The 23101-nt window shown below is 49.8% G+C and overlaps 1 protein-coding gene across 3 annotated transcripts in view; it reads left to right on the top strand.

Annotated features, from left to right (window-relative positions):
* Positions 1 to 169: 169 nt before the first annotated feature.
* CFAP251 (cilia and flagella associated protein 251) overlaps positions 170 to 23101 on the top strand; it is a 46960-nt gene continuing 24028 nt past the window's right edge. For 2 of the 3 annotated variants that reach the window (XM_071221863.1, XM_053927757.1), the window contains exons 1-11: positions 297 to 1640; positions 2299 to 2673; positions 7207 to 7347; positions 10135 to 10244; positions 14291 to 14402; positions 14664 to 14744; positions 16590 to 16667; positions 18122 to 18172; positions 19642 to 19856; positions 21785 to 21979; positions 22699 to 22949. In XM_071221863.1, coding sequence (XP_071077964.1) covers positions 1179 to 1640; positions 2299 to 2673; positions 7207 to 7347; positions 10135 to 10244; positions 14291 to 14402; positions 14664 to 14744; positions 16590 to 16667; positions 18122 to 18172; positions 19642 to 19856; positions 21785 to 21979; positions 22699 to 22949 — 2071 coding nt within the window. In that variant the 5' untranslated portion in view covers positions 297 to 1178. Of the gene's footprint in view, positions 249 to 296; positions 1641 to 2298; positions 2674 to 7206; positions 7348 to 10134; positions 10245 to 14290; positions 14403 to 14663; positions 14745 to 16589; positions 16668 to 18121; positions 18173 to 19641; positions 19857 to 21784; positions 21980 to 22698; positions 22950 to 23101 lie in introns of those variants that run through there. The other variant, XM_071221864.1, reaches the window with a different exon arrangement.

The following is a 23101-nucleotide window of genomic DNA, read 5'->3' as shown; positions in this document are numbered from 1 at the left end:
CAGGCAGCAGAGGCGCACCTCCCGTGGAACCCGGTAGGGGGCGCGCCCGCTTCTGGCTGCTTTCTGGGCACGTGACCACCGCCGAGCCCTCTTGCTTTACGGCCCGGCCCAGCGAAGGCGGTGGTTACTATGGGGACAGGGCTTGGGTGGCAACCGTAACTAAGCCGGTGTTGGAGAAAGCAAGGCTGTTGGAGGCCGGTGACGGAGGGGTCCAGGCCAGGGACGACGCCGGCCTATTGAGGACCTAGGTGGGCGCGCTCTGTGAGTCTGGGGAGGCGGCCACGCAGCCGGGGCAGCGGTGCCTAGCAAAGCGGGACCTGGTGCCTGGCCGGGAGTCGCTCACCCTAGCCTGGCAGAGCCGGGTCTGGGCCGCCCCTGGGAGACCTGAGCTGAGGCAAGGGGCCGCGTGTGCGCCCCACGGACCCACACACCTGCCGCCGCCCCCAAGCCCCCCGCATCAAGATTCACTAGCAGAGTCTGGCATCGGAAGAGGCTCTGTGCCGAGGGCCTGAGACTTGAAATCAGTACCTTTTCAGGTGGAGGTACAGAGCGGCAAGAGGTCAGCGGCTCACCAGCCGTGTGATCTTGAATAAGTCACCTCAACTCTCAGAGCCCCGAAGTCTTATGTTTATTGTGAGGAGTAAATGAGAGATTAAAGGCCTGTACACTTTTTAAACAATTGCTATCATTTCTCAAGCACCATGTGCTGTGCATATTGTGTTAACCATATTGTGTATGTCATGTAATCTTCACAATAACCCCAGAATTTGGGGTTATTTTTATTTTGCTTGTGAGCCACTTTAGACTCTGAAGCATAAAGTGACTTGCCCAAGGTCACAGAGCAAGTGGGCCGCGGAACTGGGATGCCAGGAGAGGCTGGCTGCAAAGCTGGGCTTCTACCCAGGAAGCCACATTGCTTCCTAGTCATAGCACTAGAGTTGCCGCTGATGCCTGGGTTATGCACGTTGCTGCCTGTCGCAACATAAATACATTTAGAGTGACTTAGAGAGCTCTAAAGTTACTCCTAGAAAGCTGAGAGGCCCTGGGATCAGTATTTTCAAGATCTGAGACAGGCTTTCCCAGGCATATGGCCTCCTCTTCACCCCTGTGGAAAGGAACCGGAGTTGGGGTTGCACGTTTTATCCATAGGTTAGCGCACCAAGAGATCGAAACGGGAGATGGGTCCTACTGATTATTATGGTCAAATTTTTCTAGAGGAAACTCCACAGAGGAGAATGGCAGATACGAAGCAAAACCCACTGGAAGAAACAGAAGATGGAGAAACAGAAATGGAAGAAGAAGAAGAAGACGACGACGAAGAAGAAGAAGATTATCCGAGTTATTATGCAGAGGAAGAAAATAGGCAAGAGGAATCAAAAGAAGATGACCCATTAGCATGGAGAGACTCTCAGGAGGAGGAGGAGGAGGGGGAGGAGGGGGAGGAGGAGGAGGGGGAAGGGGAGGAGGAGGAGACCATTAGAGAAGAAACAGAGGAAGAGGATGGAACAGTGCAGGAGGAAGTGGCTGCAGGGGTCCAGGAAGAAGTTTCAGTGAAGCCCCAAGAAAGTACCACACCTGTGACCTCTTTGGAGGGATTGACATTAACTGATTCCCAGTTGATCACATCAGGAACTTTTCCAGTAAGTAGTAACTGCCATTCATTCATTCATTCATTCATTCATAACCATTATTGGTGGTTTACTATATCCCAGGCCATGGGGATGCAAAACCAAGTAAGACACTGTCCATGTTCTTGAGTTGTAGGGTGGGTAGGGAGGCAGACCCATTACCAAACGTTATAAACCAATATGCTAAGTGCAGAGGTGGAGAGACGTGTAGGAGCTGTTTTTCAGAACAGGACAACATAGCCCAGCTTGGAGGATGGTCAGGGAAAGCTTACTGGAAGAGGGGCTGACTCTGCGCAGCTGGTGGGGGTTGGCTGGAGTGTGCTTGTCTTAGAACAGCCAGTGTGGTGCTGGCAATGGAAGCTTCCCGGAGACCCTCCCTGTAGGAGAACTCAGCTCTGACTCAAGGGGAATGGACTTTCTGTGCCTAGTCCACCACTGGGAGACCAGCAGAAGGATGGTTCTGCTCTCGTGGGTCTGCGGGTGGGCCAGGAATAAACCTGACACCTCCATGGTTCATGTGATTTGAGTACAAAAATGTCCGGGCTGTTTTTCAAAACATAATTCCAGTGTGAGCTAACACTGAGCCTGGCTGACTAGGAAAAGAAAGGAAAATAAGGGGGAATGTACCGTATTTGGAATGACAATCTCCTTTTATTCCTTTTTTTTGAAGAAAACCCATAGTGACAGCGCGTCAGAGCATTCATCGCCATTGGAAAGTTCAGGAAGCCTGGACTCTCCATTAGAGCTTCTGGGTGTGGATGTCACCAGTTCTAAAGAGCAGCTGATGGGTTCCCTCAAAAGGCAGCCTTCCGGCAAGCTTGGGGAGGAAAGTGACCAGATCCCCCAAGATGAACTGGGACAGGAAAGGAGAGATTTGGAACCAGAAACAGAGAAAAGGAGACAAGAAGAAACAGTATCCTACTTGATGGAGGAAAAAGAAAAAGAATTCCAGCCCGAAGCCAGCATCCCAAAGGACTCACTGGTGGCCACCACCACCAAGGACATTTTGTTTCAAAAGAGGGACAGTGCCAGCGTGTATCCCTTGGTAAGTGTGACGTGGTTTTGTGTTCCCCCAGGTGCTTTGAGAGTGTTGTGGAAGGTCCTTTGAAAACTCATTCTAGACTTACATCTTTCACAATTCAGTTGAGCCGTGGCCAGTAGCTCCGTTGGTTAGAGTGTTGTCCTTGATACTCCAAGGTTGCAGGTTCGATCCCCAGGCAGGGCACATAAAAGAATCAACCAATGAATGCCTAAATAAGTGGAACAAGAGACTGATGTTTCTCTCTCTCTCTCTCTTCCTCTCCCTCCCTTTCTCAAATTAATCGATAAAAGAAAATAAAATTCAGTTCAGAGCTCTAGCTGGACAGAATGTGGACATGAGCCCTGCATCCAGGTTCAACAGTGTTGCTCAGCGGGCAGGATGTTCTGACAGAGTTTGTTGCACCGGGCACTGTATTCTTTGTGGGAGATTCAAAATTCATCTCCCCCTCGCCCCTCTCCTCTCCCCTCTCTTTCCCCTCCTTCCTCCTCCCCATTCCTCTCCTTTTCTCTCTCCCTCCTCCTCCCTTCCTCTCTCTTCCCTCACTCTCATTATACAGCTTCTCCTCCATTGCATCAGTTCCTTCCTCCCCTCCCCTCCCCTCCCCTCCCCTGCCTTCTGCCTTAACTGGTTCAATACATTCACAAGCTCCTAAAACTATTACACGCCCCTAAAAATATCCATTCCCAGACAGATCGCCGAGTAAAAGGGATGGAAAACGGAAAGCCACTGGGAAGGGCACCAGGCAGCCCGGAGGAATCTGCCTGTGCAGCCACGCCCCCAGTACTGCGGGAGGCACCATCTGCCAGCAGTGAGAGCATTATCACTTACCGAGAGAAGGAAGACAAGGGTTTTTTTCCTCCTTCTTCCCCCATCTGCTGTTTTCTGAAAATTGTTTCCTAGGATTCGTCTCTCTTTTTTTCTCCTTTTCCCTGTAGATTCATGCCTTTGGAAGATTTGTAAGAGATTGAATGTACATAAAGTACCTAATGTAGTTTCCTAACGCATAGCGAGCCCGTGTGGCAAGTGTTAACAACGAGACGCCGGGAAAATGCCTAGCGGGAAATGCAGACAACCGACAGCTTCTTTTCTGTTGGTTTGGCTGCTTTGAGCAGTGGAGTTAAGGTTAAAGTTTGCGATTGCTCACCCTGGAAGAAAGAATAGTTGAGTTTTGGAGCCCGTGAAGACTTTTGTCTTTTTTTTTTTTAAAGATTTTATTTATTTATATTTTGAGAAAGGGGAAGGGAAGGAGAAAGAGAGGGAGAAGAAACATCAATGTGTGGTTGCCCCTTGTGAGTCCCTGGCTGGGGACCAGGCCCGAAACCCAGGCATGTGCCCTGACTGGGAATCAAACCAGCAACCCTTTGGTTTGCAGGCCTGTGCTCAATCCACTGAGCCACACCAGCCAGGGCTAGACTTTTTGTCTCGATTAGCCAGCTACCAAGAAATCAGGGACTGTCACTAGTGAGAGCAAGGATCTTTGTTTCAGGGCCCTGATATCTGGACTTGACAAAGCCACTAGCCACAATTGGGTCCCCTGTTAGCTTCGTCTGGGCCCCCCGCAGAACCAAAACTCCCTGAGACTGTTTCCCTTTGCAAATTCGTTTAGCTCCTTTTCCTTCTTTCCCTTCCCTTTCCTTTTGCCTTTGTTGTTTTTCTTTCTGTTAAAACGAGTAGGTGCTCTCTATGAAAAACATCTTCTTGCACATCCCTCCTACCTCAGTCCCTTTTGCCTGGGGCGACTTCTGTTACAGGTTGCTGTAACCATCTCCCCAGACCTTTTCTGTGCACATACAGGTGCGTTGCCTGTGCGCTCGTGTGTGTGAGTGTGCACACATGCCCCACGTTTAGTTTTGGTGCGTTTTTTAATTTATCGATTTGAGAGAGGGAGGGAGAAACATCGATTTCTTGTTCCACTTATTCATTCATTAGTTGCTTCTTGTATGTGCCCTGACTGGGAATTGAACCCGTAACCTTGGTGTATCGGGATGACGCTCCAACCAACTGAGCCACCTGGCCAGGGCTGTGGGGTTTTATTTTTTTTAGCCAGTGAGATACTATACATTTCTTAAAAACTACTTTCCCACTTAATATGTTTGGAGGATTTTTTTTTATATCATTGCCTGTTGATCCACTTCATTGTTTCAAATTCAGCTGTTGTGTTGATGGCCATTTACGTCTCTTCTACCTTCTCGCTTTTACCAGAGATGCTTCATCATTCAACATGTGTGCTCCTCCCTCTGTCTCGGCATCAGCAGCATCTGCCTTTTCCTTTGGGCCCCCCTGCCTTCTCCCCAAGGTTTGTCATGACTTACAGAGCTCACGGGAAGTGGGCATATCCACGGACGCTCTTTCCAGTGAAGAAACAAAGGATCGTGCGTCTAGGAGAGGGAATCTTACAACGGTCAAACACAGTGAAATCTAGTTCTGACAAGGTTTTGTTTTCCAAGTCACCCCACTTTAGAAAACGGTTGACATCAGAGCTCCATGACCCTTCTCCAGGAGCATTAAAACTCACGCAGGAGGCGGTGCGATTCACGCTGAGTGCGTCCAGCGCACGTGAGTGCTGCCTGGGCGAGGGGCTCAGCGGCGGCTCCGGGAAGTCAGCCTCGTTCCGCGCCAGCAGGGCTGTTTTACCTGGAGAGCAGTCTGGTTGGGAACGTGTTCTTTTTATGACTGAGTTGTTATATTTTTATAACTAATTTGTTAAATGGCAGAATAAATTTCCAAGATGAATCAAATGCCTTTTAGCAAGTTTCCAAAAGAACAATCTCACTTGAAGAAATTGGCTTTAAAGAACCAGCCAGATACTCAATAGTTCTGTTCCCGGAAGTTGCAGCTTGAGATGGTTAGGAGCCCATAATTCTACCACTCACACCCCCACAGTGAAAGCCCCAAATATCAGTGCAGATCGCAGGGAATGGCGGATGGAGCCGGAGAGGACGGGGGACGAGGACTGTAGGAGAGAAGCATTGGCCACACTGCCACGCTGTCTGTCCCGGGGGAAATGTGTCTACCTCGCTTCAGCTGCCACGTGTTATTCAGAGAGGAGATGGATTCTCCAGATTGTTTCTATGCTCCCACTTAACTCACTGATTTTTAGTAACTGATCACTTAGCCATCAATGTAAACACTGCCACATTTGACTAACTGGCCTTGTTCATTTTTTAAGTAGACTTTATTTTTTCAGCAATTTGGGTTTTTAGAAAAACTGAGCAAAAAGTACGGAGTCCTCCGTTGTGCCTCCTCCACCCCGCTTTTCCTTTCCTTAATCCCGTTCTTAAGTATATTTTATTGATTATGCTATTACAGTTGTCCGATTTTTTTTCTCCCTTTATTCCCCTCCTCCCTGCACCCCCCTACCACCATCATTCCTCCCCTTTAGTTCATGTCCATGGGTCATACATATAAGTTCTTTGGCTTCTCCATTTTCTATACTATTCTTACCCGCCCCCCCCCGTCTATTTTGTACCAACCATTTATGCTTCTTATTCCCTTTTATTAATAATATCTTGCATTACTGTAGCACATTTGCCGTAGTTGATGGGCCCATGTTGATACGTTAGTATTAACTAAAGCCCACAGTTTATCTTAGGGTTCATTCTTTGTGTCGTACGTTTCATAGGTTTTGACAGATGTATGTTGACATGCATCCAACATCACAGGATCACACAGACTAGTTTCACTGCCTAAAAATCCCCAGTGTCCCCCGTATTCGTCACTCCCCCAGCCCAGCCCCTGGCAACTGCTGAGCGTGCCATTGAGTCCAGTTTTGTCTTTTCCGGAACGTCATGTAGTTGGAACCCTATAGGGCATAGCCTTTTTAGGCAGCTCCTTCCACTCAGCAGTGTGCACTGGAGGTTTCTCCACGTTCTTTCAGGAGTCGCTAGCTCATTTCTTTTTATCGCGGAATAATATTCCATTGTATACACCTGCCACAGTTTATCTGTAATTCTTGCAAAAGGCTTTGAACTGATGACCTGGCCAAGTGGCTCATTTGGTTGGAGCGCTGTCCCATACACCAGAAGGTTGTGGGATCGACCCCCGGTCAGGGCACATACTTAGGTTGCAGGCTTAATCCCCACTCTGGGCGCATACAGGGGACATCTGATCAATGTTTTGTTTTGTTTTTCTCTTCCCCCACACCCCCTCCCCCATCCCTTCCTCTCTGTCTAAAAGCAATAAACATATCCTCGGGTAAGCATTAAAAAAGACTTCAAACACAAAAATATACATAAATTAATTACTATTGCATTCAAAGAGGTGGTAAGATACATAGTACCTATAATTTTCATTTCATACAGTTTTCATTTTGGATTTATTCCTGGCTGTGTGGAATTTTTGATCCTACCAAGGGAATTTTGTCTCCTTATCCTGTACCCTTCTAGGTGTACAAGGACCAAACACGCAGACCAAATAATTGCCTTTCCTACAAAGTTGCTTAGCGGCTTCACTGTAACTCGTGCCAGGAGCGCCTGGTGTCGCAGCCCCGGACCGGACACTCTGTGGTGTCTCGCTGGTCTCACCTTTGTCTTCCAGACGATGACGTGGAAGTTCGGATGGAACAGTTCTCTTCCTGTGTACTACATCCGAGACGAAAACCAGAGGGTCCTCCTGTACGCCAGCGCCCACACTGCGGTCATCTACAGCGTCTCCAAGAATAGCCAGCATCATCTGCAGGTGTGCGGGGCTCTCTGACCCCGGGCGCAGAGGGCGTCTTCAGCTCGCACGCGGCATTTCGTTTTACTGGCCGTGTTTTGCCGTGTATAATGCGCCTCCACGTTTTTTGGCCTAAACTTTCAAGGAAAAAATATCTTCCATTTAAATTTTTTAATTCAATTATTTATTTATATTTAGGTATTGCTTTCATTGCAAGTTCATCGTAAGTTCCACAGAACCGATTCTCGTGTTCCAGGGTGTTATTTTGCATATGGCTATGGTTATTGCTTTCTAGAGTCACACTTTTAACACATAAGCATAAAGAAAACCGAAAACATTTCTATAGATACAGAATTAGCACTATCCATGTATAATGCTCATCCTTATTTTCCCTAAAAATTTGGGCAAAAACGTGCACATTATACACAGCAAAATCCAGTATGTATGTATGTATGTATGTATTTTTAGAGAGGGGAGGGGAGGGAGAAAGAAAGGAGAGAAAGATCGAGGCGAGAGAGAAACACTGACCAGTTGCCTCTCATACGTGCCCCAACCAGGGAGCAAACCTGGCCCTAGGCGCGTGCCCTGACTGGGACCTGAACCAGCGACTTTTCACTTGGCGGGACCACACCCAACCCACTGAGCCACACCGGTCGGGGTGCATTTCTTTTTTTTATTCCAAGAGCTGACTTCACTCTGTCACCCTCGCGTTTTCTGGCCTCTTTTCTGAACTGTAGCAAATCCCGTCTTTAGAGACTTATTTTATTGTTTGTTTTCTCTCTGATGCTAATTAGAATCAATTTACAAACAGCAGTTGATTTTAGTTTTATAGTAACAAGAATTTCAAACATCTGTGTTTCCTACATTTCCGTGAGACTGTGGCCAGGGTGGATCATGTCCCCACAGAGCTGTGCGGAGGCTCAGAGGACTTCCGGCCTCCCTAACGCTGGGCTCCTTTCCAGGTTCCAAAGGGCTTTGACCCTGAGTCATGCTAAGAAGTGGGTGTTAGTATCCCCATTTTATTTATTTTTAAAAAGATTTTATTTGTTTTTAGAGAAGGGAAGGGAGGGAGGAAGAGAGGAAGAGAAACATCAGTGTGTGGTTGCCTCTGGTGCACCCCCTATGGGGACCTGGCCCACAACCCAGGCCTGTGCCCTGACTGGGGATCGAACCAGTGACCCTTCGGTTCACAGGCTGGCGCTCAATCCGCTGAGCCACACCAGCCAGGGCTGACATCCCCATTTCAGAAGGAGAAACTGAGGCTCAGAGCACTTTAACTGACTCTCCCAAGACTGCACAGGCACGTGGGAAAAAGCCAGGTAGGAAACCCAGTGTCCTGACTGGAAAGTGCTGAGTAAATCGGTTGTCCTGTGCTCCCTCCCTCAGCATCCTTCCTGGTGGTCACCCCTCTGCGCCTCCCAGGCAGCCGCCCTGCCCACTCTGCTTCCCCTGCTCCTGACATTTCCGACCCCTTTCATTTTCATCATTGACCTCCCAAGTGGCAGATTTTCCTGGTGTCTGACTTTCTCATGGGTAACCTGGTAGACACTTACTTCTGTTACCCTTTCAATGAGCATATATTTTAATAAGTACTTCCTTAGTCAATACCTAGAACAGAAACATCACAAAGTATTTTCCAAGGGTTAAGTCAGTGCTCAGCCTTGTGCCAGGGGTCCTAGACATGTGGGGCCAACTGGAGGCATCTGCCTTCCAGAAGTCCAGAAACGCACGCACACGAACAGTCAGCAAGCAGCTCGTCCTGGGGCTGAGGTGAATGTGCGGCGCTGAGCACAGCGGTACCAGCCGACGGAGAAGGGAGTGGCTGTGTGGCAGGCTGGGAGAGCCAGGGAGTGCCGGCAGCTGGCAGATGGGTGGAGATGGGCAGGAGTCCAGCTTCCCGGGCCAGATGGCTGCGGATAGCTGCCTCGACTGCTCATTCATCCATCCCACAAACACCACGAGCACCGTTGTCAGATTATGGGTCTGTGGCTACGAACCAAACAGGCCTAGCCCCCCTCATGGAGCTCACAGTCTAGCGGAGAGACAGACATTAAACAAGGAGACACGTAAATAGATCATTGTAACCTGTAACCAGTGCTCGGAAGAAATGTGAAATGCTATGGAGGAGAAAAAGCGAGGCGGAGAGGAGAACTGGTTAGGTTGGGTGGGCAGGGAATGGAATAGTGCCGTTTGTGCCAGGACCGAAAGGTGAGAAGGAGCCGTGCAGGGAGGGCAGTGTGGGGGACAGGCGCAGACAGACGGGGCCCGGTTCTCAGGCCAGCGCGCAGAGTGCGCAAGCGGTGGGTGAGGAAGGAGGCAACGGGCTACCTCTGGCAAGGAGTGCTGCCATCTTGTCTGTATTTCTAGAAGATTCCTCTTACGTAGGGAAAGGATCAGAGTGAAAGTGGAGAGGCCAGGGAGGAGGCTTTCTCTCCAGAGCTGCTCAGAGACCTGAAGTGAACATGGTTTTGGGGAGGTGAGGCCGGCAGGGAGCCTCCGGGGCTGGGGCTGGGGGCCAGCCAGGACACTCATTCTCAACCTGCGCTTAGAGGCGGGTGCACGCCTGGGCCCCCCGGAAGCCTGTTCTTGTGGGGCACATAGCTTATCCTGCAGGACTCGTGCGGGAGAGAGCGTCTGAAAACCACTGGCTGTGGGGAAACCTCAGGGGGTACTGGCGGGAGTGGAATCTCCAGCCAGATGAGCCTGGAAGGGGCTCGGTTCTCTCTGTGGGGCCCCAGCCCGACCCGTCGATACCACAGCTGGGCCGCATCCCCGATCTTTCAAAGTGTTTTCTCCCCATTTCTGTAGGGCCACCCTAACGTGATCTCCTGTCTCTGCGTCAGCGAGGACAGGCGGTGGATCGCCACGGCCGACAGAGGGCCCAACTGCCTGATCATTATATGGGACTCCTTCACGGGGTAGGCTCAGTGTGGTTGCTTTCCCCCTAGTTCTGGAAGAGTGGCTGCCACTGTGACCAGCAAAAATGCATAATGCTGATCTGGGGCTGCAGAAGCCAGCAGTGGACACAGCATGGGGGGCGAGGTTGCTGGGCAGTCTGGCGGTCTTGTCGCCTCGGGGCCTGATGCAGTGACGTGACCTCGGTGAACCTCCCAGGGAGTGTGCTTGGGTCCCAGAGCCGACTGGGCTGTGGGAAGCCAACTCACACTCACCCTGACAAGTTCAGCGGCTTTCCCCACCTAATCATGCCTCTAATTCGAGCTTTCTCCAGCTGCTGTAAGAAATGGCCGCCGACTGGGTGGGTGGCTTAAAATAACAGAATTTATTTTCTCGCACTTCATGAGTCCAGAAGTCAGAAATCAGGCTGGCTCCTCTGGGGGCCCTGAGAGAGAACCCGTTCTCCCACTTCTGGTGGTTGCCGGCCAGTCCCGGTGCCTCTGGTCCAGCCTCTGCTTCCGCCTTCCCGTGGCGTTTCTCCATCTGTCTCTCCACGTCGTCCCTCCTGTGAGGACACCGGTCATCGATCGGATTTAGGGTCCACCCTGCTCCAGTGTGGCCCCCTCTTGACTAGCCGCACCTGCAAGGATCCTGTTTCCACATAAGGTCGAGTTCTGAGGTTCTGGGCGGCCAGGAACTCTGGGGAGCACTAGTCAGCCCACTGCGCTGGACCTCGCAGGGCTGTTGGGAATATCGGCAGAGCTCGGCACCCGGCCGGTGACAGACGCTCAGATGGGTTTTGTTTCTTCCTCTGGTCCCGGGGCCGGAGAGCTCCGCTAGATTCACGGACAAACTCGTAGGCCCTGGTTGGGTGTGGGGAGTGGCGGATGGCCTGAGGTGGAGGCCGACAAGTCCAGGTGGACAAGATCGGGAAGAAGTTATGTTTCATTCCCTAGCACACAGGCACCGTTTTCCCCGAGGTGACCGGCAGCCGCCAGAGGGCCATGTCCCTGACCCCGGTCCTCGTCTTGCCTGGCTCCGTCCGTTTTCCCTGGCTTCTCTGACACCATAGGCCCCCAGTCCTCATCCTGCTCGTTGACTGTCGGTTCCTCCTCAGACTCACCCCGCCACCCCCATTCCTTGGCCGTGGCCGCAGAGGATGGGGAAGTTGCCGGAGGGCCTGCCACCAGGACGTCCCACGGGCACGCCTGCCACAATGTAACCCCTGCATGGCTCCGAGCCCATCCCACGTTTGGATTGTCCATTCATTGGCTGGCTTTCAAAAAAGTCATTTATTGAAGTCTCCTTTGGCAACCGTCTCCAATCCCAGTGCACTTCCTAGAGGGGTCGGTTTGGTGTGCTTCCTTCCAGAACCTTGCTGCTGTTTTAAATACACACACGTGGACATCCTGTGCCATGTGGTTCTCCTCCGCAGCATTTTCAGTGTGATCTTCTCCAAACACAATCATCTGCCGTGTGGCTCCCCGCCTACCGCCCCTCAGAGGCTGCCTACTGCCCATCCGCCCGTGTTTCGGGACGTTCGCACCTTGTATCATAGTGGCGCGGATGCTTTCCCCGAGCGTGATATCCCCTTCTGCACGCCCAGCCGCCACGTAGCCGTCACACGCCTTCAGCGGCAAGCAAAGGGACGTCCAGCTGCCACTCAAGGGCAAGTTCTCTCCTGCAACAGAGAGTAGTCCACAGGCAGGGTGGATGGCCCCCATGGGTGACGGTCCCCCGCCCTGGGCCTGCTGGCCCCTGACCTTGTCCATCCTTTGAGTTGTTCTCGTTTATAAAGCTGTCTCCTCCTGCACTGGACTGGGAGCCACTTGAGGGTGTGGGTTTTTTTAAGTAAAGCATATCTGTGGCCAGCACTTCAAACAGTGTCCATATGCGTTTTATGATATTGCACGTGACCCAGAAAATATCATTTGGGTGTGGAATTAATACTCACTTTATTAAAGTGACAAATTAAAAGCCATAGTTCTTTCAGCTCTGTGTTGAACTTATAAATCTTATTCTATTTATAAATCTAGCATATTTTTGCAATCTCCTTTAAGGGGACTTTGATTAATGTTTGGCTCCACTTACAAATTTGATTATTAGCTCCTTTTAACCATTTTAAACTGTATTTAGAAATGGAATATATTTGGTTTCATCTTTAAGTTCTTTAGTAGCCTCATTAACAAATAAATCCTTCACCAGCACTTAAGCAAATCTTGTAAATCTGATAAATTAGACATAAATATGGCAAATCGTAAGTTCTCTTAAGCATTCTGGTATTGTTTATAAACCTAATACGATTTGAATTTAAAATTACAAGTCCAAATCAGCTGCGTACTTTACATTAGAATCACAGATGTAATCTGTTCGACTCTGATAGTTAAAGTCTCTTAAATTCCACCCATTCCTAAAAAAAAAAAATGAACCAATTCTCTGGTCCCAAATATGTTAAAAGTGCAGGTCTGACTGGCTTCATCTTCTCTGTATTTAATTCTGAATGTCCCCAGGGGTGAGGTATATTTTCCAACTAAGGACGTCGTGACGGCTCTCCCAGCACGCTGAGGACTGCCTTCCCAAGTGACCGAGAACCAGGCTGGCCCTCAGCGAGGACGCAGACTTGGTCCCCGCCAGGCGGGACACTGGTGTGACACACACAGCAAGGCCCGTTCCTACTCCTGAAACAACAGCCCCTGATGAAAGCCACTGGGGCGCTAGCAGCCCACACTCCTGGACTCTCTTCCTGCACCACCCACTCTTCATTTCTATGGAAGGCGGGGACCCCAACGGGACAGCTTGCTGCCATCATTGCCCCCCTGGTTCCTCGAATGTCTTTGGCTCTCTTAGGTGTTTACGCAGCACCTGATTCAGTTCTGCGTGTGCTGAGGCTTTGTCTGCACCTCACTGTTCCCAAGTCTTGCCGGTGACGCAGAGCAGAGGTTGACAAGTAAAAGAAATGAGAGTTCCTCCCCACTCCAGCCCCATCTCTGGAGTCCCCATGGTTTAGTCCGGAGTCCGTTCCCCCAGGCTTCCTTCTGCGCCCCTAAACACACACCCCCACCCCGGGACGGGCCCTGTCTACCGTTCTGCAACTTGCTTCTTTCACAGGAATTTGGTGATTTCCCCGATCTACCTCCTTCTTTTTGAAGGTGGCTTAGCCTTTCATCATGCTGCTCCGTCCCAGCATTTTCTAGCAGTTCCCACGTTGGTGGAGATTTGTGTTGTTTCCAGGCTTTTGCTATTAAAGCAGTGCCCCAGTGAACACGGGTGACATTTGTCTGTCTCCTTTTGCTCTTATTTCTCCAGGAAAAGCTGAGAGGTGGCATTGTGGGGTCACAGAGCACATGCATTTAAACCTTGGAAAGCGACAGCGAAGCTGCTGTCCTGGAAGCCTGTGCTTGTTGACTCTCCCACTTAGGTAGGAGATCGCCGGCCTGCTCAGAGCCAGGGTGTCGTCCCAGGCATCTCCTGTCACTGTTTTGTCCTCCGCGCCTGGCATAGGAGTGGCACGTGATAGGAGGAGAGACTAGGGCTCACAGAGAGCGCCGACAGCATGTTTACATGCTGCCCCGAGGTAGTTCGTTTCCATTATTGAGGTAACAGTCACGGGACACAATACGGAACACGTAAAAGTGAGCAGGTCCATGGCATCGAGCACTTTCACAAGCTTGTGCCACCGCCACCTCTATCTGGTTCCAAAACAGTCTCACCCACCCAAAAGGAGACCCCCCTTCCCATTAAACGGTCACTCTGGGCCCCGCCCCCAGCCCCTGGAAAATGGCACCGCGCTTTCCTTCTCAATGGATGTGCCTGTGCTGGGCTGGACGTTTCCCCGTCAGTGGGGTCACACAACCTGTGGCCTTAGGTGTCCGGCATCTCTCAAGCAGCATCACGCTCTCACGGTTCACCCAGGCTGGAGCCGGTGTCAGAGCTCCATCCCTCTTCATGGCCGAGTCATACTCCACTGGATGGGCGGCTGCCTTTATCTACAGTTGTCATGTTTTCGGAGTGGGTCCCCTGGGAACCAAGGTGCGCCCGGCAAATGCTTGTCCCCTGTCCTGTCTTGCAGGATCCCTGTGCACACGATATTCGACAGCTGCCCCAAAGGTCACGGCATCAGGGCCATCGCCATCACCCACGATGCCAAGTATCTGGCCACCATCTCCGATGCTGAAATCCAGGTACAGGGACCTGTGGGGTGGCCTCAGCGGGCTGGCCGGCCCGTCCAGCGTGTCCCCAGGAGCAGGCTTCTCGGGCCACGTGGCATCCGTGCCACTCTTGGGACGACCAGACCCCCTGCCTGTTGCCAGAGGCTTTGCGCTCACTCTAGGCTTTGCTCACGGTGCCGTGCTCAGTTACCTCAGTGACAGGGTGGCCGCCCTGGGCGTGGTGTCGGCAGCAGCCCTCAGAAACCCCCTCCTCCCGTCTGCTCGCACTTACAGAGAGTTTGCATCTGGAGGTGGACTTTAGCGGCAGAAACGCCGGCATGTTCTCTGGACCTTCCCAAAGAGTATGGTTCTCAGGTGAGTTCAACCTGGGCCTGGGAAGAGCTGCCTAACTCTTGGGGGGTGACTCACTCACTCCCACTGCTGACGTGATTCACCGTGAGGGCCGTACCTGCAGGATGCTGTCCCACTGCCTTCTCACTTCCATCATTTCTGTTGAGAAGTCAACCTCAGTCTTGTTACTACTTTTTTTTTTTTTGAAATTTACCTGTCTTTCCCCCTCCTTGGGTGCTGAAAAACCAAGATTTTTCTCTTGGTTTTCAGCAGTTCTTTGGTAACGTGTCTACATGCCTGTGATATGTTGTCGATTAAAAAATATCTAATAAAACCTATCCTTTGGGTTTTTTGAAGTTGGAATGTCATACCATTCCTCAGTTTTGAAAAACTGTCAGCCCTTGTCTCTTCAAACAGTACTTCTGCCACATTCTTTCCTTCCTCTCTTTCTGGGACTCCAGTTTCATGTCAGTTAGGCCTTTTTGTCTTGTCCGTAGGTCTTTTATCCTCGTTTCTATGTTTTCTCTACTTTGTGTCTTTATGCCTCTGTCCGGATATTCCCCCCCCCCATAATTCATCTTTCTTTTTTACTAATAATCACTTTTTGGCTATCTTTAATTTTCTATTAAACCATATTTTGAGTTTCAAAAATATTTTTGATCTAGATCCATTGGATTCTTTTTAAAAACAGTTACGTGCCGAGGTCACCCATCACAGCCTGTTTCTCGCACGCGCTGATGGCAGTTACTGCCAAGTCTAGGAGCAGTAATGCCGGTACCTGGGTCTCCCACGCGTCTCTGTCTGTTGACGGCTTTCCTCCTTGGTTTCCGGTCTTTCGGGGGTGTGTCTTTCATGCCTCGTTATTTTTCACTGAACGCCCAATGCTGTGCTTTAAAGTCTATAGGGATAATTTGAGGCTCAGGATAACTTCCTTCGAGGAAGACTTGCAATACTTTGGCTTCTTACAGGCATTTCTGACAGCGGTCACCGTAGTCTAATCAGAGTGAGGCGCAACTGGAGGCTGATGTTCGGTCTTTGCAAGGGGGGCTCACCCCCGCACTTGGCCTCCACAGGCCGCCCCCCCACCCCCCGCCTACACACCCAGGCGTTTGTGCTGTCCTGGTACAAATGAGTTCTCAGCCCTGGCCTCAGTGCTTTCCATTCCTGAAGTGAAGCAGCAGGCAGTAGGCCAGGGATGGGAGATGGGGCGGAAGTGGCAGGAACGGAGCTTCAGCAGCGTTTCCCACCCCGCTTCCCAAAGCCGCCTCTGCCGTGCTGAGTCCCCGGCTGCGGCCCCCCACCGCCTGGGCCCAGCCGTCCTAAGGTGCATGCTGGCAGTCTCCCCAGGGGCTTCTCCCTGCTGTGTGTTACTGTTCAGCTCCTGCATTTCACGTTTCCCTCACTTCTGCAGTTTCTGCGGGGCGGATTCTGGGGACGGGAGCCAGGCAACCCCTGCTATTCGCCACCTTGGCAGGAAGCAGAGGCCCCTTCCGACATTTTGCATTCATTCCTAGCTACCCTGTGGCCCTGTCAAATTTAGAAATGTGTGTGCGGCAGCCTTTCTGCCAAAGGGCACAGAATAAAGGTTACTGGTGCATACTGGCTTACGTTCGCTTGTTCCTCTTTCTGGCGATGGATTGTAACAAATGAGACTGAGTAAGAGAGGGAATACACTGAGACCGTTAATTTTAATGCTCAGTATTTAAATTATATTCCTATCACTCATAAAACACCATGTCTTTTCTCTTTTATATTCCTACTCAGTTATTTATTTTAAGAAAAATATCACTTAATTTTAACATTTAGTTTAATCAGAGAGAAACAGGAAATTTATTGTAATGTAATATGTCTTCATTCTTTGTATTTCAGAACTACCTTACCTTTAATCCAACAAATAATAAAGAACTGGTGAGCAATAGTAAAACACAAGTCATATATTATTTGTGGGTAAGTAGAAATATTTTGATTTGTTTTAAATGTACAGAAAAGTACATGTTCATTCCTTAAGTACTCATGTTTGGTAATATAACAATATTATATGTACTTAAGAAGCAATAGATACATATTAAAATGTTTTGATTTAATTATAGTATTTATTGTAGTCATGTTGAAAATTAGCATATCAAACCAGAAGTAGATAATTTAAATATTATTTAATTTTTTAAGTAATGAGGCACATATTTATGTGAATATACTTAACAGTTCTAAAACATAGGGTATTTTTTTTGAGACCCCGGACTTTATTTCCTTTTAGAAAAGAATTAGTAAACAGATCAGCGATATGTGTACCGACACAGGGCAAAATCGTGAGGTTAAAACAGCATCAAAAGTTAAACATAAAATTTCCATGTGACCCGCAATTCCTAGGCACATCCTCAAAAGAATTGGAAATAGGCAGACAAACACTCATACACAGATGCTCACAGCAGCCGCGTTCGCCATAAGCAAAAGGTTGAACCAGAGCAAGTGCCTGTCGACAGACGAGTGGACAAACGGAATGTGGTCCGTCCACACCGTGGACTGTGATTCCGCCATCGAGAGAAACCAAGTGCTGATCCCTCCGACCACGTGGGTGAACCTTGAAAACACGATGCAAGTGAAAGAGACTCAGAAAGTCGCACAGTGTAGGAGCCCAGTGATGTGAAATGCGCAGAACAGGCAACCCCCCGAGACAGAGTGCAGAACGGTGGTTGTCAGGGCTGGAGGGGCGCCTGGGGTGGAACGGGGTAACGGGCAGGGGCTTCCTTTGGGGGGATGAACGTGGCCTTGAGCGAGACAGAATTGGGGAGAAGTGGGGTTGCGCTGCATCATTAACGCATGAAACGCCATTGAATTGTACACTTTTATTTTTTTTAAAGATTACTCAGTTTTAGAGAGAGGGGAAAGGAGGGAGAGAGGGAGAGAAATATCAACGTGCGGTTGCCTTCCGCATGCCCCAACTGGGAATCGAACCTGCAACCCCTTGGTTCATAGGCCAGTGCTCAATCCACTGAGCCACACCACACTGGCCAGGGATGATTTGTACACTTTGAAACTGTTAATGGTTAATTTTATGTTTCATGAATCTTACCTCAATAAAAGATACCAATCAATAACAAAAACACATTGATTGGTTGATTCTGAGTGGTAGTCATTATTTCAGGCATTTATGATAGCTTGAACGCCTTATAAATGTAAAATTCATTTAAAGCCACAATCACTTGTGGCCTTTTTAAAATGTATTTGCCTTTCTCTCTGAATGTTTTCAGTTGTTTCTGGAGGCGGCAGGTTCTCTTACCTGTACAAACTGCAAAGCTCTGACCCTTTTTGGAAGCAGCTGTTTCGATTTTGTCGTTACATAGTTGTTCCTTTGGAAACCAGGTCTTGCTTTAGTAATGATGATTTTTTTCTGTACGTACCAGTATGAAGAGGGAGACGCACTTATTCACAGCGCCCCGCTTTTGACAGAAAAGGTGAGTTTGCCTGTAGCTCTGTCACACCTGACTGTGTGGAGAATACACATGCACGTGTCAGCTTAGTCGTTTTTGGCTACTCTTGGTACGTCTTCATGTGGGGAAATAATTGGAAATTTTAGGTGGGTCCATAGAATGTGTCAGTTGTAAATAATGGAAGTACTCCCATGAGAAAACATTAAAAAAAATCGCTTCCGTAAGGTAGGCGTGCATCTGACAAGTCTGTATGCAAGTATAGCTTCATGTAAGTAGAGCCGTTGAGCGTGGGTGGATCCCTTTTAAGCTTCTCAGGGTTCAGAGTAATAAAGAATCATATTGGGTGTTCGGATTCTTAAGAGCCCATGGAAAAGCGGTGAGCCAGTGCTGGAGCAAACACTTTGCTTGCCCGCTCACCTGGGGCAGCGGCATGTGGCGTGGAACTGAGTCCTGTGTCCGGCAGCATCTCCTCCCTGGAGACCCGCGACGTCTGCCCTCAGTGAGGGCCGCGTGGTGATTTTTCCACTTCCCATCTTCTATCTTGGCACGACTTCCAGAAGTTCCATGTGTGAGAGGGCGTGCCGAAAGAAAAGACAGAGACGAGACGGACAGACCTGGGGAAGATGATCCCGTCTGCAAACTGTTTTTCATGAATCAAAGTACCAACAAACAAGTGCAGTCATTTCTAGGTGTGTGTGGCAGTGATGGCCCATAAAGTCTCCGCCGTCTGGAATAATAAAAACGCCTCGTATTGAAACAGGGCTGCTCTTAGGGAAATCTTGGCGCCCTTGCTTTGCCAGCGCCGGTCCTTTACTGGCCCTCCACGCTCGAGTCAGACGGGGTGAGCCTCGGGCTCTTCTCTGCCTGGTTAGACAACTGGGTGGCAAACTTACTCTGTGTGACGTCGGACTGTGGGTTTCTTTCGTTCACTCCCTTGCTAAACACCCGCTGAGGGGCTTCGCTCACTGCCCTGGGTTCTTTCTGTACGTCCCCTCTAAGACATCGTCCAAGGAATGTGGGCTACGGCCTCATTTTATGTAGCACAGATTTAATAAGGCACCTGAGGGGCACTTTTATATACAGCGCTTAATTTCTACTGTTGAGAAAATACTGTGTGACCACAAGGAGACTGGGAGAATTATTTTATGACACCTTTCGCGCACGACAGACATCAGGTTCTCTGCGCCCTCGGTAAGAGCAGGTGAACAGGTTTGGACAGTGGCTGGCCACTCTCTCATTTGCTTGAAGCAAACAGTTCCATGGCCTGAGTTCACAACCCGTCCCTTGTTCTTAGCAAGTGAGGTTCAGAGCGTTGCCTGGACCCCAGGCAATCTATGGGGGAGCGTTCTTTTTTATAGTGATGGCTTTTTTTTTAACTTTTTAATTTTTTCTACTGTATTTCATTGTAGTATTATAAAACGCCATGTGTTGATAAATGCTTTGTTTTATATTTATTACCAGTGGTAACTCATGACCTGCCTTTTGAAATGCAGACATTCAACAAGCTCGTGGGAAAGTTTAGCCAGTCCGTCTTCCATCTGAATTTAACGCAAATGCTCTCGGCAACCATGGAAGGGAAGCTGGTCGTCTGGGACGTATACCGCCCGCCGCCAGCTGCCTCCGCCTCTCCGGGCCTGCCCTACATCAAGCCTTGTAAACTGGTTCACGTGCAGAAAGAGGGGATCACTGTGCTTACTACAGTTGACAGGTAGTTAATTCAACTAAAAAGTAGCTAGAGATGATTCCAAAACTATTTGAAAGCCCTTTGAATGTACACCTGTATTCTGTATACACAAAGAATATTTCTGGGGAAGTTAGCTGGGCACGTGGCCGCCTCTGAGGGAAAGGACTGAGAACCAGGACCAGGAAGGGGGGGTGGGGTGGACTGACTGCTCTTTTATGGTCTCATTTGTGCTAATTGATTTGCTTTTTCCTTTTTTCATCAAACGCATGTACTACTTTTTAAAAATCCCTTTGTGTTTGGTGAAACAAAGAGTTAACTGGTTTTTTTTTTCCTTCCTCACTAGACAGATTTATTTTGTACCCTACACTTTACCTACTTTAAGAAAATAACACGAATAGCTAGTGTTTATTGGGCTCACAAAATTACTTATTATGAGAAGGTGGAATACAGCAGAGCTTTACATAGCTCACGAACTCTTTGATTTTGAGAGGCTGTGTGGGGTCTCAAAGATGACCCTTAAAGGCCTTGACTGGGGGGGGGGTTCACGTCCCTGACACACCCTGTCTTGCTGAGTGGTCAGGGCCCCGAGCTTCGTTGAGCCTCCATTTTCCTATCTGTGAAATGGGCACACCCGCAGTATGCTTGTCAGAGCGCGTTAGTGCGGGTTCAGGGAGACAGGCAGGGGAAACTCCTAGCGCCCCGTCTGGCACAGGGGACCTCTCGGTCAGTGAGCTGTTAGTGTGCTAGAGAAGTCCCCACAAATGATGGGGAGAGCTCCCTAATGACCGGGACCCTGCCCCTGCTGCCGGACTCACTGTATCCCTGCTTCCCCAAAGCCCCTTCGCTTTCTTCCTCCTTTCTTCTTAGTTCAGGGGCAGTGAGGTCCTGGCTCGCCTTCACAAAGAGAAACGCAAGTTGGCACCCTCACTCCGCAGCGTGAAAAGACAGTAGTACAACTGCAGTTGGTGATGCCATCAACCTGGCATCAGCTGGGGGTTAGGGCCCAGCAAAGTCCAGGTCTCGGCTCCTTTTCTCCACGTTCAGCAAAACCCAGCCGGGACCAGGAGCCCATAGGGGAAAGGTCTCCGAAAACACTGGGCCTGTTTTTTCCCTTTCTGTCCAGCAGAGGGCAGTGAAAGATGGTTTAGCCAATTACTCGGCCCACCTGCCTTGCTTATTAATCAGACATCTCGTTTAATCACTTTGCGTATATAAGAGGAAATTCACACCCCCCCCCGCCACTGCTTCCCCGTGATTAGAATTATGCCAGAGGCTTGAAATAAGCAAGCCCATTCGAGATGGATCTGAGGATCCATTTAAAACGGGAAATAAAGGCCATTTTGTCAGGCGGCTCTGCCTTCCGTCGAGATAACTGGGCAGGGTTCGACAGCCGCTCTAACGGCGGTGCCGGCCTGTAAAATGATGGGTATCCCAGTGGCAGCTGTGCGGTTTCGGACGGCTGGTAGATGGACTCTGGTCATCGGTGGTCTTACGGCGGAGAACGCCATTACCGGGCTGGTCTCGGAGGGCAGGGAGTGATGGGGCGGAGAGCACGGACTTGGCGTGAGGCACAGCAGGATCCCTGCGCAGTCTCGCCGCCGCGTGGCCCCGGCAGGGTTTCCAGGCATAAGTGTGTCCCATACAATACTGGGGACATGCTTATACTAAAAGATTGCTCATTGTTCATCTGAGACTCAGATTGAACGGGGCACCCTGCATTTGCGTTTGCTAAATCTGGCAGCCCCAGGCCTTCACTCGCGCCAGTTCCCTCAGTTCTCTAAGTCTTCATTTCCCAGAAGGAAAGGGGACAACAATAAAACCAGCCTCGGAGGACAGAGTGTTAAGTGAAGTGTTTACAGCTCCTGGAGTCCAGTGCCTGACGCGCAATCGACTGTTCCATAGGTGGTGCTTCTTACTCTTCATTAGCAAACTGGTGTTATTTTTCCATGCAGCTACATTGTCACGGGGGACATCAAGGGGAACATCAAGTTCTACGACCACAGCCTGGCCCTCGTCAGCTGGCACAGCCCCTTCAAACTCAGCGCCATAAGATCACTGTCCTTCTCGAAGACCCCGGCCACCCCTCCCACTGAAAAATCCAGCTACCCTACAGACTGCACTTTGAAAAGCGATCTTTTCGTTACCAGGTACATTGCTAACGAGCCAACGAGCCCGGTCATTTGAGCGGTCAGAGGACAGTTGATGTCTCCTTTCAGTTTGCACGCCCCGGAATGTTCTCCTTGTGCCTGGGATGCGGAGTGGAGGGGACTGAGTCCCCCTTCCCGGGCTTGGAGCTGGATCTCTTTGGCTGCTTATCATCACTAATCATTTTTTAAAATGAAACATCATTTTCATATTAAGACTCTTTGGTGGCTGGAAGCTGGAAAGGGCTTATCCACGAGCTCTAATCTCTGCTCCGGCCGGAGTCCTTTGGTCTCTTCTTGCAGCCGAGCTTGTCCTAGCAGCACGGTTAAAGGCATTTGATAATTAATAGCCATAACATTTCAAGATGGAATTATCTGTGAGTCTGCTTAATTACCCTTGCAGTGTCTGCAGGCACGGCTCGAAGTGTGCACCAAACTCCGTATTTGCATACACAAATGAATATTTGCATGTGCAGATTAGCTAATTGTACAACTGACTGTCCATCTGCATGCTTAATGACTCCATTTACATGTGGAAATGTGGGCTTTTTCACTTGCAAATGGAGGCTGTTGGGTATTAGCGGTGTATTTTTGGAGACGGCGGGTTAATAGTGTCACTAAATTACAGACGACAGAGGCGGTTCGTGTGCAGTTAGGAGCCGCAGGACTGGCGGGCCGGTCCCTGCCGCGCTGGGGCTGCCTGGTCTCTCCTTGGCAAACAGGAATTTCATCATTGGGACGTCGGATGCGACCGTGTACCACTTAAAGGCAGATGAGACCAGACTGGAGAAGTTGTTCGTGGAGCCCAAGGACGCCATTTGTGCCATCTCCTGCCACCCATACCAGCCTCTCGTCGCCATTGGGAGTTTCTGTGGGATGATCAAAGTGTGGGATTACGAGAAGAAAAAATACCTTTTCAGCAGGGTCTTTGAGAAGGGGCTTGGAGTCCAGAGCCTGACCTACAACCCGGAAGGTATTTTCATTTCATCAGCCCACCTTAGGTTCCACATTGAAACAGACCCATGTGGCTGTGGCCTTGGTTGTCACCGGCCAGGAAGTTCACCTTGACCCCACTCCCCCCACGAGGCTAGATGAGACACCCCCTCCCTCTGGCTCCTGCAGCCC

This window comes from Desmodus rotundus, chromosome 7 (assembly GCF_022682495.2).
Source record: "Desmodus rotundus isolate HL8 chromosome 7, HLdesRot8A.1, whole genome shotgun sequence".
Lineage (NCBI taxonomy): Eukaryota > Metazoa > Chordata > Mammalia > Chiroptera > Phyllostomidae > Desmodus > Desmodus rotundus.
This window is presented reverse-complemented; position numbering and strand designations above follow the sequence as displayed.